The sequence below is a fragment of the Oncorhynchus gorbuscha genome, linkage group LG01, assembly GCF_021184085.1.
Source record: "Oncorhynchus gorbuscha isolate QuinsamMale2020 ecotype Even-year linkage group LG01, OgorEven_v1.0, whole genome shotgun sequence".
Classification (NCBI taxonomy): domain Eukaryota; kingdom Metazoa; phylum Chordata; class Actinopteri; order Salmoniformes; family Salmonidae; genus Oncorhynchus; species Oncorhynchus gorbuscha.
Genome location: NC_060173.1, coordinates 41,864,980 through 41,884,356, shown reverse-complemented (window position 1 = coordinate 41,884,356; position 19,377 = coordinate 41,864,980). Strand labels below are relative to the sequence as shown.

Here is a 19,377-nt window from a genome sequence, read left to right as displayed (position 1 = left end):
ACTATAGGCACTGACCATATAACGCATACATTTCTTTTTTTAATTGAAAGATGAGCTTAACATTTTTTTTACTGGCCATTTTCACTTGTCTGACCGCTTGCATGATGACGAGTTTCTCACGCGACGGGCCTATCTGGGTGAGGTTTTTTCTTGCCTGAATGATCTGAATATAGTATTACAGGGACTCTCCGCAACTATATACAATGTGCGGGACAAAATTGCGACTATGATTAAGAAGTTGGAGCCCTTCTCTGTCTGCATTAACAAGGACAACACACAGGTATTTCCATCATTGTATGATTTTTTTTGTGTGTGTGCAAATGAACTCATTTGACGGACAATGTCAAATGTGACATAGCGACGCACCTGAGTGAGTTGGGTGCGCAATTATCCCTCATCGAAATTGCAACAAGCGGTTCTGTGACAATTGAATTTAATCAGAAGACACTACCAGATTTCTGGATTGGGCTGCACCCAGAGTATCCTGCCTTTGCAAATCATGCTGTTAAGACACTGATGCCCTTTGCAACCACGTACCTATGTGAGAGTGGATTCTCGCATGACAACCAAATACAGGCACAGACTGTGTGTGGAAAATTATTTAAGACTTAGACTCTCCAATTCAACCCAACATTGCAGAGTTATGTGCATCCTTTCAAGCACACCCTTCTCATTAACCTGTAGTGAGTTATTCACAATTTCCGATGAACCAATAAGGTTTTATATGTAAGATGGTTAAATAAAGAGCAAAATTATTGATTATTTTTTGTTACCTGGTCCTATAAGAGCTCTTTGTCATCACAACCCGGCTCGTGGGAAGTGACAAACTCACCCTCATTCTTATGTTTAATAAATGTATCGTATAGTGTGTGTGTGTGTGTCAGGCCGGCAATGTTGGTAAAAAAAAAAAACATTTGAGTGCGCTGACCCTGGTGCTAGAGGGGGTACGCAGCTGGAGGTTGAATGTTTGAAGGGGTACGGGACTATAAAAAGTTTGGGAACCACTGTTCTAGGCCAACAAGTTATGACAAAAGAGACGCTGCATGTATCACACTATAGTTGACAAATAAATGGCCGACCAAATGTTGGAAATTATAATATAGTTTTATAGTAATATAATTTAAATGTAAGTAGATTAATTATGGTCTGCAAAATTATTATGGTGGATCGAACTGCACAGGTAATTGCGGGCTGCAATCACACCCTTCTCTGCAGTGGCAACATGTAACAATTTTTTTCCCTGTCATCATGACTGTAAAATAAAAAAATGTAACTGCTGCGATATCATTTGTTACGGTAGTTGCCCTGTTGGTATTATGTGATCATGTTCTATCTATATGTTTTAATGCTATTATGTTTCAACTGTTGGAAGTTTACAGCTGACTTTTTCTCTCTAGGAAGCTTACTGTGAATACTTGAGGAGTATCAATTTCATCTCCCACGCACTTCTGGAGGATGCTGAATCAAGGAGTAAGATGAGACCTGGACTATATTCCATTATGCAAAACTAAATAAAGGACAGTTCATACATCTCCTTTCATTCAAGATGTGCTCTGTAAATGAGTTGTTGTGATGCTTTCAAGATGGGACTGCAACTACATCTTAATGGCTGTGTTTATTTATCATTTCTTCACTAACTGCTATTTTATTTTCTCTTTCCTCACCCAGAGGAGGAGGAGATGGTAGCAGTAGAGGTGGAAAAGATGTTGAGGCTAGCTGAGCAGTGTTTGGAGAGAGTCAAGTCCTTCATAGGAAAGAGAGATGAAACCCCTCCCTCTTCCACCACCACACCAACCAACTCAGCAGCACTCAGCCTGACCACAGCCGTAGCCCCATCTGTTGCAGTAAACCCTGGAAAGATTGGTAAATATATTTATCCTCAAATTTTGTTATGTTTTTCATATGACTTTTTCCCAGAATGTATCATCCTCCTGTCCCTCCTCTAGTTTTGCCACAACCACAAGAGAAGATTATTGACTCGGGACCTAAATATAACCCCAGGCCTGGACACCGCAGAGTTCTCTCTGAGGGTGGAGGGGTGGTCTCCCTCTTCCTGCCCCCAGAAGTCTTCCAGAGGTTGCAGACAGTGGAGTCACAGGACACCAGGAAGTGAGTTATCATAGAAACTGAGGACTAAACAATCGGGGTGCAAATGGGAAATATAAATAGCCCTTCAGTGACAGCAGAAGGACTCTGTTTACAGTATTCATGAGACGCCTTCGTCAGAAGTCAATTGGAGAATGGTTGTCAATTTAGAACTTTTTTACATTGTGAAAGAGGCAGGTGATTAAGTAATATACATGTAGAATGTGGCCCCTTGTGGAAACTAAGCGAATTGCAACAACAGCCTGAATTCAAACAATTCTCCCCCTGCTAGCTTTACTCCCCTCCCCCACGTTTTTTCATCTTTTTACTCTCGGTTTTGAACACCAGTTTCAAACATCTGAAAATACAATATTTTTGGTTATTTAAAATATGTTTCACATCAGTTTAGATGTACAATGATTCTCTACACTATACTTGCTTGTTTTGTCACAAACTGACCTTATTAAAACCAGGAAATGGCAGAGCGAATTCTACTACCCAAGTCTACCATTGTTTATTCTGCTCCTGAGGAGATTACCAAGCCTCCATGAGACACTGAAGGGAGGGTGCAGCTTTCCAATTTGACAACGTCTTTTGTTGTCAATTAGGAAGGCTGCACCATCAGAATGCAATTTTGTATCGTTCCAAAATATTTGTTTTGTGAATAAAATTCCACTATTATTGCAGATACACTGAGTGCACAAAACAGTAGGAACACCTTCCTAATATTGAGTTGCACCCTCCTTTTCCCTCAGAACAGCCTCAATTTGTCGGGGTACGGACTCCACAAGGTGTCTAGCGTTCCACAGGGATGCTGGCCATTGTTGACTCCAATGCTTCCCACAGTTGTCAAGTTGGCTGGATGTCCTTTGGGTGGTGGATCATTCTTGATACACATGGGAAACGGCTGACTATTCAGACCCCTTCCCTTTTTTACACATTTTGTTACATTACAGCCTTATTCTAAAATGGAAACAAAAAAAATCCTCAGCAATCTACACACAATACCACATAATGGCAAAGCGAAAACAGCTTTAGGTATTTTATTTGCAAATATATTACAAATGAAAAACATCTAATTTACCTAAGTATCCAGACCCTTTGCTATGAGACTCGAAATTGAGCTCAGGTGCCTCCTGTTTCGATTGATCATCCTTGAGATGTTTCAAAACTTGATTGCAGTTCTACTGTGGTAAATTCAATTGATTGGACATAATTTGGAAAGGCACACACCTGTCAATATAAGGTCCCAAAGTTGACAGTGTATGTCTGAGCAAAAACCAAGCCATGAGGTTGAAGGAATTGTCCATAGAGCTCTGAGACAGGATTGTGTCGAGGCACAGATCTGGGGAATGTTACCAAAACATTTCTGCAGCATTGAATGTCCCCAAGAACACAGTGGTCACCATCATTCTTAAACTGAAGAAGTTTGGAATCACCAAGACTGATCCTAGAACTGGCCTCCCGGCCAAACTGAGCAATCGGGGGAGAAGGGCCTTGGTCAAGGAAGTGACTAACAACTCGATGGTCACTCTGGTAGAGCTCTAGAGTTCCTCTGTGGAGATGGTTGTCCTTCTGGAAGGTTCTCCCATCTCTGCAGCACACCAATCAGGCCTTTATAGTAGAATGGCCAGACAGAAACCAATCCTCAGTAAAAGGGACATGACAACCCGCTTGGAGTTTGCCAAAAAGTCCTTGATGAAAACCTGCTCCAGAGTGCTCAGGACCTCAGACTGGGGTGAAGGTTCACCTTCCAACTGGACAACCACCCTATGCACACAGCCAAAACAAGGCAGGAGTGGTTTCGGGAAAAGTCTCTGAATGTCCTTGATGACCCAGCCAGAGCTCGGACTTGAACCTGTTCAAACAACTCTGGAGTGACTTAAATAGATGTGCAGCCGCGCTCCCCATCCAACCTGACAGAGCTTGAGAGGATCTGCAGAGAAGAATGGGAGAAACTCCTCAAATACAGGTTTGCCAAGAAGACTTGAGGCTGTAATCGTTGCTTCAACAAATTGGGCCTGAATACTTATGGAAATGTATTTAATTAGAATTTTAATATAAATTAGCAAACATTTCCAAACCTGTTTTTGCTTCATCATTATGGTGTATTGTGTGTAGAATGAGGGAGAAACTATTTATTACATTTTATAATAAGGCTGTAACATAACAAAATGTGCAAAGTCGAGGGGTCAGTATACTTTCCGAAGGCACTGTCTCAAGGCTTAGAATTCCCTCTTTAACTTGTCTCCTCCCTTTCATCTACATTGGTTGAAGTGGATTTAACAAGGGACATCAAGGGATTATAGCTTTCACTTGGAGTTACCTGGTCAGTCTGTCATGGAAAGAGGCGTCATGTTTTGTACACAGTGTATATTATGTTTTTTTTAAATGAATGACTTAAAAACAGACTTGGATAGTGCAGAGTATTTTAATACTGCAGAACTGAAATGCACATAGTGTGCCCACCCCAGTTGTAGTCTTGATACTTTTTAAACCTTTGGTAAGATGTGACTAAATATTTCTGTATGTTTTTGTGTATATGAAAGGGAGCTTACACCCATAGAGGAGGCATCACGGTTGAACCAGAAGTTGAAAGCAAATTGTGAAGCTCGTCTGGCCCGACTGCCCCCTGCTCAGGCCCGGACACAGAAGACTTCTCTGGTCAGTGTTTGTGTGTTATGTCACTTCTACCAAACAGACACCACACACCATATTCAGTTTAACAAAGTTTGTGTGTGTGTCAAACTTTTATGTAGTGGATATAACGTCTGTGTGGATATCACAAACGGTCTTTTTAGCTTTGTTCTACTGTAATATGACACACAGTATTAAAATTACTAACTCGTTTACTAACAAGTACCCTCAATTTATCACAATTGAAATGTCATCCAAAGTAAAGAAGAAAGGTTGTGAAATCCACACAGCTGTTATATTCACTACACATATTGTGCACGGGCACACACACACTTGAGTACCTGATGTTGGTATCAAATCAAAGATGGACCCAACAAGAGCTCAGGAGGGAAAATGGTGGAAGTGCAGGTTGATTCTGATGCTGCGCGATTGAATTAATTAATTGAGAATGAATGGAAGACGGGAGAACTTCGGTTTCTGGTGGGAGTGCAATTTGTCAACAACTATCAATTTGAGGTCACAAATATGTTAAAGGAGGCATTAAGAAAGGTAGTCAGAGGGACCAGGAGTGGTTTTGTTTTGATTTCCTTTGTCTCAAAAGAGGAGGAGGTGAAGGCATTGTAGCTCTATAAATGATCAGAATCTGAAATGGAGAGCTTTTATTCTCGGCTCAATCAAATCCAATTTTATTTGTCACATGCTTCGTAAACAATGGGTGTAGACTTACGGGCCCTTCCCAACAATGCAGAGAGAGAAATATTAGAAAAGTAATAATACATAAACAATGAGTAACGATAACTTGGCTACATACACAGGGTACCAGTACTGAGTCAGGATGTGCAGGGATACAAGGTAATTGAGTAGATGTGTACATACAGTACCAGTCAAAAGTTTGGACAAGTTTTTTGCATTGTTGTTTTCCTTTCTCGTTGTCTTTTGTTCATTTAGTTTGTTTTTGGTACATTTGGGGGGTCTTGGGGGTGGGGAATGGAATTATGTATATATATTTTTTTAAACATTCTCGGGGTGGTGGTGGGGGTCTTGGATGGTTGAGGGGCAGCTCTTGAGGAACTGTGGGGGTGGGAATCTTGGAGGGCTGGCGGTTGGGAGCTTGGGCCAGTGGCTGATGGATCGCTGATTCGGATCCCCATTTTTGAACTTGTGGGAGATCCGTCGATGTGCCCTTGAGCAGGGCATTGACCCTTGTTGCTTCTGTGTGTCACTCCGGATGCGAGTCTGTTAGATGACTAATGTGATGTAGTTGTTGAGCGGCTTCACTGCAAGTATATTGTATGTTCTAAATAGTCGATAAAAAGAGAAAATATGAAAGAAATTAGCATACACAAATATTTAAAGTAACTACATTGTAAAATAATAGTGTAGACATCAGTGTGCAAAGCTGTCATCAAGGCAACAGTTTGATTACTTTGAAGAATCTCAAATATAAAATATATTTTGATTTGTTTAACACTTTTTTTTCTTCTTTTTTTTAGTTATTACATGATTCCATATGTGTTATTTCATAGTTTTGATGTCTTCACTATTATTCTACAATGGAGAAAACAGAAAAAGTTAACCCTGAAATGAGCAGGCGTGTCAACTTTTTACTGGTACTGTACAACTAGGAATAAAGTGAATAATCCACAATAACAGAAAATTAACAGTAGCAGGAGTAGGGTGGCTGGAGTCTTGGAAAACCTTTAGGGCCTTCCTCTGACACCGTCTGGTATAGGGGTTCTGGATGACAGGAAGCTCGGCCCCAGTGATGTACTGGGCAATACGCACTACCCTCTGTAGCGCCTTGCGGTCGATGCCATGCAGTTGCCATGCCACACGATGATGCAGCCAGCCAAGATGCTGTCAATGGTGCAGCCGTAGAACTTTTTAAAGATCTGAGGGACCATGCCAAATCTTTTCAGCTTCCTGAGGGAGAAGAGGCGCTGTCGTTCCCTCTTCACGACTACGTTGGTGTGTGTGGACCATGCTAGATCCTTAGGGACATGGACACAGAGGAACTTGAAGCTCTCGACCCGCTCCACAACAGCTCTGTTGATCTGAATGGGGGTGTGCTCAGCCCTCCGTATCCTGTAGTCCACGATCAGCTCCTTTGTCTTGCTGATGTTGAGGGAGTTTTTACTGATGTTTGAAGAAGTATCTGCCTACTCGTGAAGCTGGGATATGTAAGATACGCAGTGAGAGCGTTTGAAAGCCGTTGCTGTGCCGAAATTGCAAAAGTCATGTGTGTTCATATGAAATCAATAGGCTGGTGAAGAATGTGATGATCTACAGAATTGCAATTGTGGTAGGCCACAAGTTCACAGAACGGGACCGCCGAGAGCTAACGCTCATGGCGCATAAAGATAGTCTGTCCTCGATACTACCAAAAAACTGCCTCTGAAAGCATCGTCAGCACAATAACTGTTCGTCGGGAGAAGTGTTTGCTCTGTAGCAGTGGAAAAGTGTTCTCTAGATTGATGAATCAATCTTCACCATATGGCAGTTCAAGGGACAAATCTGGGTTTGGAAAATGCCAGGAGAACACTACCTGCCCGAATGCATAGTACCAACTGTGAAGTTTGGTGGATGAGGAATGATGGTCTGGGGCTGTTTTTTATGTTTCAGGGCTAGGCCCTTAGTTCCAGTGAAGGGAAATCAGAATACAATGCCATTCTAGACGATTATGTGCTTCCTACGATTCTGTGCTTCCAACTTTGTGGCAACCAGTTTGGGGAAAGCCCTTTCCTGTTTTAGCATGACAATGCCCCTGTGCACAAAGCGAGGTCCATACAGAAATGGTTTGTCAAGATAGGTGTGGAAGAACTTGACTGCAAAGAGCCCTGACCTCAACCCCATTAAACATGGGATGAATTGGAACACCGAATACAAGCCAGGCCTAATCGCCCAACATCAGTGCCCGACCTCACTAATGCTCTTGTGGCTGAATGGAAACAAGTCCCCGCAGCAATGTTCCAACGTCTTGTGGAAAGCCTTCCCAGAAGAGGGAGGCTGTTATAGCAGCAAAGGGGGGACCAACTCCATATTAATGACGAACAGATGTCCACATACTTTTGTACTTTTTATATCCATGTACTTTAATTGTTCCAATGATGCGTTATGCACACTAAGAGATGTAGCACAGACTTCCTCGTATATACTCGCAGGGTGGTTAGTTCTCCAGTAGCCTACTCGAGTGCAATCAATGACAACCCTTAAACTATGACGTTTCATTGTTCAGACCCTGATAAGCCATATATAATGCAATCGGTCAGCAGTTAGCCGACCTCAGGCTAATACTGGTTGTAGTGTTGAGGTGATAATAACTTATCTTTACCTTTCAACAAGAGTTCTGCCTCCTGGAAAATATTGCTTTTCTTATTTACTAATTACATTGTGTGTGAGATATCTGACATGCATGCTTTTAACATCTCTAGAAAGGGTTTAGAAATCCTAAATATTTATACATTTTCTTTCAGACTCTCTCTCTTCAGAGGCAGATGATGGAGAACCTGATTATTGCCAAGGCCAGGCAAGATGCTGTATCCTTTGTTTCTGATATTTAATGTGGACTTTCAGTTGCCTGGCTACCAGTCCTTGCTCCAGCCAAACACTAAGCCACGGACGTTAGTTTCTTCTCTGCAGTGAGTCTGGATCTGAGTACCTCCCCGACCCTTCATCGAATACGAACACATTCGGGACCGTCTGATTTGTTGGTTGGGCCGGAGCCAGAACACACGTGGGTAAAGCAGCAGTTTGACATTGTCATTGGCTTTGATACTATGACTGGTTAGAGAAGATCCAATCGCTGATTACTTTGTTTTGTACAACGCCCCTCGTCATCACAAACACGATTTCAATGATGGCAGTCTCAGACTAAAGTATGTAGCGAATGACAGAGCAGCGGAAGAATTTGGTGTGAGTTATCGACTCGTCAGGCTAGACTTTCGGGATTAGTTTATTATTATTATTATATAAGTCTAGGGGTTATTGGGTAAGACTGTCCACTTGAGTAAGACCAGGATCCAAATGATGGGATCTTGGTTCAAGGATCCCTACGTGTGATCCTTGGAACACACATCCCAGACACCTCATGCACTGGTGTACCGGACACCCCCGCAGACCATGCAAGGAGTAGCCTAAAGGTTTACATCATCTATTATAGTGATCGACCTATTGGTGTTTTAAAGGTAAACACCTTCTGAGATAATGAATGCTGTTGGTTGTCCATGGTGGTAGGCATATAGCTTTGGGGTGAGCTGCTATATTATGTTTAGAGCTAGTGGACATTTGGGAAGATTTCCTTAATGTCTGTGAAGCTCCAAAGGAAGATGGAGGAAAGGAGACTGAGGCTGCAGGAGGAGGCCAACAGGTGAACATTCATCCACCTAGACAGTAGAGCTCGTTACACATCACAGTACAAGCCTCACAGTTGTATGGCCTTGCAGGCTAACAGCATAAGAAATGTCAGAATTATAACTGTGTAGGGATTAGAATCAGAACAGAAAGCTGATACTTGTGTGCTTGCAGTTAAGTATAGAATATTTCCAAACGATTTCCCTTCATTGACCACTCAATCCACCCATGAATGAAAGTCAATGAATGGTGCTTGGAGCTGAGCTCCAGTTACATCCATATATCAGATTAGTAATCTGTCTGTGCTGTATGCAGGAGGTTTGCTGCGTCTGGAACAATTAATGGAGAAGAACAGGAACAACGTGTTCTGTACACAAATATTTTGGAATATGAACAAGATCATGTGAGTTCAGAGTTCAGTAACAAATTGACAAGCCTTTGTGTTGATAAGTGAACTTCAGTGTTTTCAGGGAATGATAAGGTTATTGGCTAAGTGACTGTTGTCAAGTTGTGTCCTCATCCTGTGTATGTGTTTGACCTACAGGACTGGCCCAAGCTTTGGAAAGCGAAACTCAAGAAAAATCCTGATGATGCAACCTTGGTCACCGGCCTTGTTTCATGTCTTCTCAGGTACTGAACACGAGGCAGCACAAGGCAGTCATATATTTTGCCAAACATAATGTTACTTCATTTCCATTTCAATAGAGGAGTAACTTGTTGTGTGCTCTGTGTATCCTAGCTGTCCAGACCACCCTGTGATTAAGCTACTGAAAAGGCTCCAGTACAGAGTTTACAACAGGCTTTATCCAATCGTGAGCAAGAGTCTACCTGCAAGTCCTGCCCTGCCCATGAAACCCTCCCGCAGCACTCAGAGCTTGTTGATCTCAGACTCTCATCAGAACGTTTCAAAATCTGGCACAGGTCACAGTCTGTCCTCCGATGCCTCTCTCAATATCTCCTCCTCCCATGACCACAATGCCAACGAGGCAGAGTTGGATAGTGATGTTCCCCATACTCTGGACAGGGAGAATTTGTTTGAGGATATGGAGCAGTTCCTGACACAGATGGACCGGGACCCCTCTCATTGGGACCCTGACATGATCTTTGAACCATCACAGGTAGATCAGGAGTTCCTCGTTCAGGACTTGGAGATGCATGCTCTCAAAAAGCACCTGAAGGCTATAGTGAAGGACATCCATATTGCCATTGGTAAACCTCACTTTGACAGGAAATGTGTTCTCTAATGTAAAATATATAGAAGAAATTATAAACATATTTGTTTGTGTTCCAGATCAACTGCTGTCTCTGTGTCTGCTCTCATTTGAGTGTCTGAACACAGCCAATTCTAAGGACCTGTGTGTGGCCAGCATAGAGGAAGCCTTCTTCACTCCCATCTGGAGCCCTCTGTTGACCCTCTTCAGGTAAAGCAGCTTCAGGTCTTAACCCCTCGTTTTTACAATTTTCTAGTCTTTTAATTTACAGTCGGTGCATATGACTACTTAAATTTTTATGTCCAATATACTAAAACCCAGTCCAACACTATGTATTTTGCTGCTCTGATCACATTTACATATTTTGTGATGATGATGCTGATGATGATTGAAACCTCCTTGTATGCAGAATGAGTCGGATGCTAGGCAGTGGTCAGTAGATGGCGTCAGTAGGCTACAAGTAGAAGCTGTTCCCTCTTCTCCTATTGTTGATTTATGCTATCAGTTTAGTGAGATGATTTCTAGACCTGTTACAAGTTTGTTGCGCAACTGTTCGTTGATCTATTCAGTCTAATGTCCACTTAGAAAGTAGTTCAGTATGACAGCTGCTGTCAGTCATGTCACAAAACCTGTTGATTATTCATGTGTAACCCCTTGTATCTTTGTGTGTCCTGGACTATGCAGGAAGGTCCACAGAGAGCGGGAGCTGTCGTTTGAGTCCAGTATGAGGCTGTATCAGGACGCCTCACCGGGTGACGTTGGTGTCGCATCAAAACTGTACCCCCAAGACCATGTTGTGCTGCATGGTTCCTACCCCTATGAATCAGCAGTGCAGGAGCTTCGCTTGCTGTGCAGAGATTGCTGTCCCCAGAAAAAGCTGGAGTGCATTGGTGAGTGAATCCCTTAACCGTTACTGGACAATGATAGTGTGGGAGGTGTTCTTCACATTGCTCATACAGGGGAAGCATTTGATCTCTACTAGCACCACTGTTTATTGTGCTGAATGAATGAAATGGGGGGGGGGGGGAATCCATGTCTCTCTGGCAAAATAACATCCAGTACACTTTATTTTAGACAGGCTGGAAGCTGAATTGACTTGTTTGGTCTAATTGTGTAATGTAATTGATGTTGTTTTCCATATCTATCTATTAGTCACCTTTTTGTTTTTGCTTTCTGTTCTGTTGCAGTTCGGACATTGCGTCTGATCTGTGCTTGTGCTGAGGACTACTGCTGCCTTCATGAGGCGGATTCCAAAACAGCAACCATGTGAGTCTAATACTGCAACATTGCTTTTATGAACATGATCACGTGATGGATCATGCTGATTCCCCTCTCAGGTCTCTCTCTCTCTTTCTCACACTGACTCGCACACATTTCAAATAGTGTTGTTTATATTTCAATGTTTTTTCCCCTCATTCTTCGGTTTGTGCTTTATAAAGACTAGGACTTACGGTACAGAATATTTTTTTTGGGGGGGGGGGGTATCCTAATATAATTTAGGACCTCTTGCCTCAGTCAGTGGTCGACTTGTCAGACTTAATCAGGGCTCACTAAGGCCAGACGCAGTAGGGGTCTGGCCAAGGATCACCGCCCCCTGCAGAGTGCCTCATCCTGGCCGACCCTCAAAGTGGGTCGCCTTGTCTGGAACTTACCCTGGCAGGTCCCAGCTGGCATAGGAGCCGTGGGAGGGAAAGCAGCTCTGAGTAGCAGAAAGGGCTATAGATCAGAGACCATCTGAAGGGAATACAGAGCGTAGACGCTAAGGCATGCTTGAGGTTGGTGTTGGGGGCGAGTAATATAGTGAGGAGGTTTACTGGGTTGTTTGCTTGATTTAGGGGTCTGCTACTTGAGGATTTAATGAGGCTTGCCAGTGTAGGCAGGAAACTGATGAGGTAGATCACAAACATTTAAGAGCCAGTCCACAAGCTACCTAAATGACACCCAGTAAATGGCTGTCTGCATCGTAGCCCATTGCATGAGCTTCTACAAGGCGCCTTTTAAAACTAAACTGTTAGAGGATTGTGGGCTCCAATTCTATGCTCCCACGCCCAACAAAACAAATCTCTGGCCCTCTCATTTTCTCTGTCTCATATTCATGTTTTAGGGGCATTCAGAGAAAAGCTCATGCTCTGTATCTGTCTCCTTGTATCGATGTAGTCGGAGCTGAATTCCACAAAGCCTGGTCTCTGCTCCACTCTGTTGGTGGAGTTCATCAGGAACTTCCTTCAGCCTGGAGTGGAGTTTAGTCAGCTAGGTCTCGTCAAGATATTTTGGGGTGTGTGTGATGTTTGGTTTTGAACATGGCATACTGTTTCCAACAGTTTCCATTTTAGGGGGTAATATCTTTTCTCCATTGCTTCTTAATGTTCAGTGTGTTTCACTTTCACACTATTGAAAGAAGTGCTTCCTATTCTGAGGAGTCGGTTTGGGACTGTAGGATGAATGGCTTCAATGTGACCATTATTCTCACTAATTACTTTCTATTGTGTTCACATGAAAGTATGAATGCAGTACGCATGTGTGAACATTATCAATCCATTTCCCCTTTTTTCTTGTCACCTTAGTTTCCTTTTAGCATACACCCCCCCCACACACACACACACAGTCTGCAGCCAACTTCCTCATTCATTGTTCGTCTCATTCTTTCTTTTGTTTCTGACTAGGTGGGGGCTCATTTTGTCCTCTATCCTCTTTTGTCTGAACCAACTCCCATTTCAATTTTTTTTTCCCTCACACTCCTCTACATCTCTCTTCACTTTGTCTTTTTCAATATCAAAAAGATTTTTCTAAGATTTTTCAGAACACTGTAATGTCTTTTTAAATATGTCAACTTTGTCTATGACTGGTTGCATTATGACGCTTCATGTTTGACCCTGAATTTGATATTTATGCTAAAACTGGAATTTATAGACACTAATTTGAAGGTTCTAGGAATGTATGTGTCTCTGCGTATTTACAGTAAAGGAGGGTGTGATTTAAAAAAAAAAAAATCATTATTATTTTTGGTTTTGATTATGGGTGTGAAGTTTGAGCCCTGGCTCTCTGGGGTTATATGACACGGTCCACACCTCTTTAACTTGCATGCCAGGGATTTGGTTACCTCTGGCTGGGTCAGTAAGGGGACAGTCATCCACCTTCTCACACAAATAAATCTGTGATTGCGGTAGATGGGTGATTTAATAAGGGTCACTGGAACAGTGGAGATATTATAATTTGTGAAAATGTGTACCACAACAGATTATATATTTTTTTTTAACAATTGAATTCTAACACAACCATTTCAAATATTATTTGATTGAATTTCTTCTCTGTTTCTTTGTTAGTGGGGCAGATGACTTGTTGCCCATCCTCTCCTATGTGGCTCTGCACTGTGAGCTGCCTCAGCTGGTGTCGGAGTGTGCGGCCCTGGAGGAGTTCATTCATGAAGGGTAGGTCTCCAACTTACATACACACTTTTAAAGTTCACCTCACAGAAAACATGTCCCCAACTCCATTGTACCTCTCCCCCTCCAATCTCAACTCTGGAGACTGTCAACCTCTGGCTTAGTCTGTATCAGTTTCCCTTTGCGTGTCAGCTCAGACCACACCCGAGAGCTCTATTTATCTTAGTAAAAACAGCCTTTAATAGGCTGGTTAGATTGGCAGTGATAAAGGAATGTGGGGATATTCTGGTTTGGTTTTCCTTTCCAATAAAAATACAAATAAAAGCCTACTTGATGTTTATACAGCTCAGTGGTTTGGAAGAGCAGAGTGTAGGGAAGGCTGGGCTCACTGGGTCCAAGGCCCTACAGAGGCAGGCCCCCCATGTAGGAATTATTGCTGTGATTTCCAGAATGACACGTCAAAAAGTAAAGAGGGTGGGGTGATGTTATTTACATGCCTATAAAAGCACGTGCCCCCGGCCCACCCCCACCATAGAAGCTTATGGATAGATATCTTTCTTTCGATCTCTCTTTCTCTCACTCGCTCACTCTCACACACACAGCCCTGGCATGAGTTGCTCTCGTGTCTTGGTCTCATTAGCTTAAGGTCACCCAGAGTTGACTTGAGGCTCAGGCCTTTCACTGCTCCCTTATGAAAACCTCCACCCTGCTTACTGTCCTGCCTTTTTATCCTCCCCACAAATCTGCTCTTCCCTCCCCATTTTATATACAGACAAAAACACTTGTTTTACTGGACCATTTGCCTTGTTTAGTCATGGAATGGTCTGATATGAGGAGGGAAGTTGTTGCATAAAACCATCTTTATGGTAATCCTCAGAAGGAAATGATGTGAGCGTTGATTTGTTGTTAAGGGCAAAATGAATAACATATCAGGTGTTGGTATTCAATCACTACAATGATGATGTTACAGTGGGGCAAAAAAGTATTTAGTCAGCCACCAATTGTGCAAGTTCTCCCACTTAAAAATATGAGAGGCCTGTAATTTTCATCATAGGTACACTTCAAATATGACAGACAAAATGAGAAGAAAAAAAATACAGAAAATCACATTGTAGGATTTTTAATCAATTTATTTGCAAATTATGGTGGAAAATAAGTATTTGGTCAATAACAGAAGTTTATCTCTACTTTGTTATATACCCTTTGTTGGCAATGACAGAGGTCAAATGTTTTCTGTAAGTCTTCACAAGGTTTTCACACTGTTGCTGGTCTTTTGGCCCGTTCCTCCATGCAGATCTCCTCTGGAGCAGTGATGTTTTGGGGCTGTTGCTGGGCAACATGGACTTTCACCTCCCTCCAAGGATTTTCTATGGGGGTGAGATCTGGAGACTGGCTAGGCCACTCCAGGACCTTGAAATGCTTCTTACGAAGCCACTCCTTTGTTGCCCGGGCAGTGTGTTTGGGATCATTGTCATGCTGAAAGACCCAGCCACGTTCCATCTTCAATGCCCTTGCTGATGGTAGGCTTTGGTCCCAGCTCTCTGCAGGTCATTCACTAGGTCCCCCCGTGTGGTTCTGAGATTTTTGCTTGTGATCATTTTGACCCCACGGGGTGAGATCTTGCGTGGAGCCCCAAATCGAGGGAGATTATCAGTGGTCTTGTATGTCTTCCATTTCCTAATAATTGCTCCCACAGTTGATTTCTTCAAACCAAGCTGCTTACCTATTGCAGATTCAGTCTTCCCAGCATGGTGCAGGTCTACAATTTTGTTTCTGGTGTCCTTTGACAGCTCTTTGGTCTTGGCCATAGTGGAGTTTGGAGTGTGACTGTTTGAGGTTGTGGACAGGTGTCTTTTATACTGATAACAAGTTCAAACAGGTGCCATTAATACAGGTAACGAGTGGAGGACAGAGGAGCCTCTTAAAGAAGTTACAGGTCTGTGAGAGACCAAATACTTATTTTCCACCATAATTTGCAAATAAATTAATGATTTTCTGGATTTTTTTCTCATTTTGTCTGTCATAGTTGAAGTGTATATGTGATAAATTACAGTCCTCATCTTTTTAAGTGGGAGAACTTGCACAATTGGTTGACTAAGTACTTTTTTACCCCACTGCATGTTGATTTTCTTTTATTGATCTGTCTGTAAATTGTACAACGATGGTGCAGAGAGTTCTAACAGTTCTTCTCTATCTCAGGTATCTGATTGGAGAGGAGGGCTACTGCTTGACCTCTATGCAAAGTGCTCTGCAATATGTGGAGTCATTGCACACAGGAGGTTTTCAGTTGCACAACACTAAATCGGCCTGATACAGGTAATATACATCCAAGATGATCAAACGTCACACTGAGTACAAACAAGATCTTTCTGAAATATATCCTTGTTTAGAGGCAATTCTTCAATATTATTTAGTTTTTAATCTCAATTGTTTTGATGTTACCCGTAACAATGGTAAAATGAAATGTTAAATTGAGAATTCTATGATAACATTGAGAAAGGGCCCAACTAGAAGTGATGGAACTGATTGGGGTTGGAGGGTTCATTGTTCTCAGTATCTATGAAGTTGGATGAGTCATATAGTATAGCGGGCCATTGAGCAGTCTTCCCAGAGCTGGAGAAGTTACACAGGGATTAATTATATATGACATCATCAAACAGTCCCACCTAAACCCCCGGTGACATAATTAATCCATGCTAACTAAACATTTGACTTAAAAGTGTGCTCTGTCTGCAGAAAAGTCAGTTATGCAAGGCTGTTCAGTTATGAGGAGGACTCCTCTGTTTCACATTTCAGATGGGATAACAGATTTAGTTTAAATGTCAATCCGATCTCCTCCTAATTCATGCATCCTAAATGGAACAGTCCGTTGTCGCCATGGATATAAAGGGGGGTGATTTGGAGTGTCCCTGTAGCCTTATTGAGTGGCCAATGAATGTTTTACAGAATTTAATCAAATAATTTTATTGGAATTTGGGGATTATTGACATTCTTAGTTCATCTCCTATTGATCTGAAAAGATTCTGTAGAACTACACACTTGGGCTCTGTACTGCATTACTACATAACATGGAGGTGCAGGCTAGTGCTGTAGTCCGATTCTCTCCCCTTCTCTCTGACGTGTGGACTCTTTCACCCCTTATGGATGTCAGAAGGAATGGACTGGTGTAAAAGGGAAACTCCCTAGCCCATGCTTACACTAATCCAATGCTTTTAACTCTACGAGGGTGTAAGCAAGTGTACACTTTAGGTAGAAGGGTAAAGGATCGGAATGCAACCCTGGACCAAGTGAATAGCAACTTTTCTACACCTAAGAACATTCAACCCACGAGTTCATTGATTGAAAGGGCATCCATTAAATACAGTAACGGGACACTTGAGCACATTGTTGGTCTCACATTGTGTATCTGGGTGTTGGGTACCAATGCATTGAGTGCTTATTGTTTGCTGTTTCAGGGTGCTGCTTTGAAATGGAAACCTGTGTTTCCCCTTGTTGCAGTGCTCTGGACTGGCAGTGCCTGTTAGCTGCAGACTGGACCACCATTCAACTTAATTCAGATATTCTGCGCAAGAAAGGATCCTATACTTCGGCTTTCAAATAAATTTTCTTTTTTTAAAGTGATCCTATTGAACTGTAGTTTCTATGCAACAATGGTTCTGATGGGCTGGACATGATTTCCAAGTTCTGTCTGTGTTCAGCCAAGTGATGTGACATGGCCTGTTGACTGTTACTTGGACTAGCTGCAATGTGATATGGTCTGGATGGACTACAGCGTCTGTGGTTATGAGTTGCCTTATTTGAGGGGCATTTAGGTCAAGTGCTTGAAGCTTTGTCATAAGTCACTGAAGTCTGGAAAATATTTTATTGCTATTGTCCAATATTGCTAATTTTTATTGCTTTCATTTATGAACTGACCCTGTCATTTAATTCAGTTCATGTCTGAAAAAGCACTATTTACCACCATAGAGCAAAATGTGTGTATTTTTTAAACTCTAAAAAAGCATGGATTGATAAATGATTGTGTAGATGCTTACAGTATATTATGATGAATTATTCTTATTTCAGGAGAGGAGGTAGAAATTAAGACCCGTATGCCTTTAGATGTATTTAGATTATAGTTTCATTTTAATCCTTGCATTCAGGAGATGTTTTAGGATCATTCTAAAGAAAATAACTAGGTTGGTATTTATTGTGCTACCTGGGAATGTGTGTGTGTGCAATAATATGTGGGATCAATTCCTCTGTGTAAAAGTACATGCAAAATTGAGATATGGGGCCCCCATGTGACCATGATTAAAACTAATTTACTTTTGAAATTATTTGGTAATAACTTGTTGGCAGATATTTCGAAGTAATCTTTTGTATTTTGTGCACTTGGGTGGATGGTGTAATAGAGGGGATTCACAAGGGGGGGTGGTGGGTGTTATTAGCTCTTTAGGAGCATCTTAGAACAGAAATTGGTAATACTTACATTTTAATTTAATCATAACTTTTGCACTTTAGGTTTGTCCCACTTCTGAAATCCCCCTCACAAAATCATTGTAATAGTGTGCGAGCAAGCAGATAACATGTTAAGATATGAAAGGCATTTTGACATGTTTTCACAACAATAGTGTTTAATACTTACAGAATTTAACATGAATTTATCATGAACTGGTGTTATTACAGTATAAAGTTGAGGCATGTTAATTAAAGAGTTTTATCCAATTTTATTTGTCACATGTGCCGACTACAACAGGTGGATCTTACCGTGAAATGCTTACTTAAAAGCCCGTACTGAATCAATGTACAGGGTAGTCAAGGTAATTTGTACACAGAGGTAGGGGTAAAGTGACTACACATGGATGATAAACATCGAGTAGCAGCAGTGTAAAAACAGGGGGTGATCAATGTAAATAGTCTGGGTGGCCGTTTGATTAATTGTTCAGCAGTCTTATGGCTTGGGGGTAGAAGCTGTTACGGAGCCTTTTAGACCTAGACTTGGCACTCCAGTACCGTTTGCCGTGCAGTAGCAGAGGGAACTGGCTATTACTTGGGTGACTGGCGTCTTTGACGATTTTTTTGGGGGCCTTCCTCTGACACCGCCTAGTATATAGGGCCTGGATGGCAGGACGCTTAGCCCCAGTGATGTTACATTCCCCAGTTTCTGTGTTTTGGGTTTCTTGTATGTGTGTATTTCAGGAAATGGCTTCCTGAAGTCCAAAGCAGCTGATTGGTCGGCCCCATTTCAGATTGGAGCTCTGACCCCGCCCTCTCGTCAGGAGATACAGCTGTCGGCCATTACAAACTCCTTCCCCAGCTGGATAAAAGCCAGTGTTCCTTTGTTAGGAGAGAGAGCTTCTTGGTATGTCTTGTGTTTTGTTGTTGGTCTGTATAATTGTTGTGAAGTATTTTGTAGCTGGTCCTGCAGACGTATGTGCATATCAAAAGGACTTTTGATTATTGAAATTGTTCACTTTACGTTAGTAATTATTCTATTTTTGTTCTCAGGGGGAAAGGGAAGGCACCTTGGGAATACATATTCCCGTAGTATTTACTATGTCTATGCACTCTAGGTAAGACCTGGGCGGACCGTCCCCTGTATTGGCGTGCTAAGATAGGTAGGAGAGGGGGCTCTTTAACTTTTTTTACTTTCTTTGCTTTGGTTCTGTCCAGCCCCTTTTCCCCCAAATTACAGTGTGAAGGAAATACATTCCATGTTAACGGTAAAA

At 42.0% G+C, this 19,377-nt stretch overlaps 1 protein-coding gene across 3 annotated transcripts in view; it reads left to right on the top strand.

The window, feature by feature from the left end:
- vps9d1 (VPS9 domain containing 1) overlaps positions 1–19,377 on the top strand; it is a 26,255-nt gene extending 6,878 nt beyond the window's left edge. Inside the window, exons 2-16 of one of the 3 annotated variants that reach the window (XM_046352869.1) lie at positions 1,398–1,470; positions 1,669–1,863; positions 1,947–2,109; positions 4,635–4,749; positions 8,196–8,258; positions 9,036–9,088; positions 9,388–9,475; positions 9,617–9,702; positions 9,812–10,281; positions 10,364–10,493; positions 10,968–11,173; positions 11,471–11,549; positions 13,607–13,711; positions 15,866–15,982; positions 18,848–19,377. In XM_046352869.1, the coding sequence (XP_046208825.1) occupies positions 1,398–1,470; positions 1,669–1,863; positions 1,947–2,109; positions 4,635–4,749; positions 8,196–8,258; positions 9,036–9,088; positions 9,388–9,475; positions 9,617–9,702; positions 9,812–10,281; positions 10,364–10,493; positions 10,968–11,173; positions 11,471–11,549; positions 13,607–13,711; positions 15,866–15,977 (1,938 nt within the window). In that variant the 3' untranslated portion in view covers positions 15,978–15,982; positions 18,848–19,377. Of the gene's footprint in view, positions 1–1,397; positions 1,471–1,668; positions 1,864–1,946; positions 2,110–4,634; positions 4,750–8,195; positions 8,259–9,035; positions 9,089–9,387; positions 9,476–9,616; positions 9,703–9,811; positions 10,282–10,363; positions 10,494–10,967; positions 11,174–11,470; positions 11,550–13,606; positions 13,712–15,865; positions 15,983–17,121 lie in introns of all 3 variants that reach the window. The other 2 variants (XM_046352853.1, XM_046352861.1) reach the window with 2 other exon arrangements.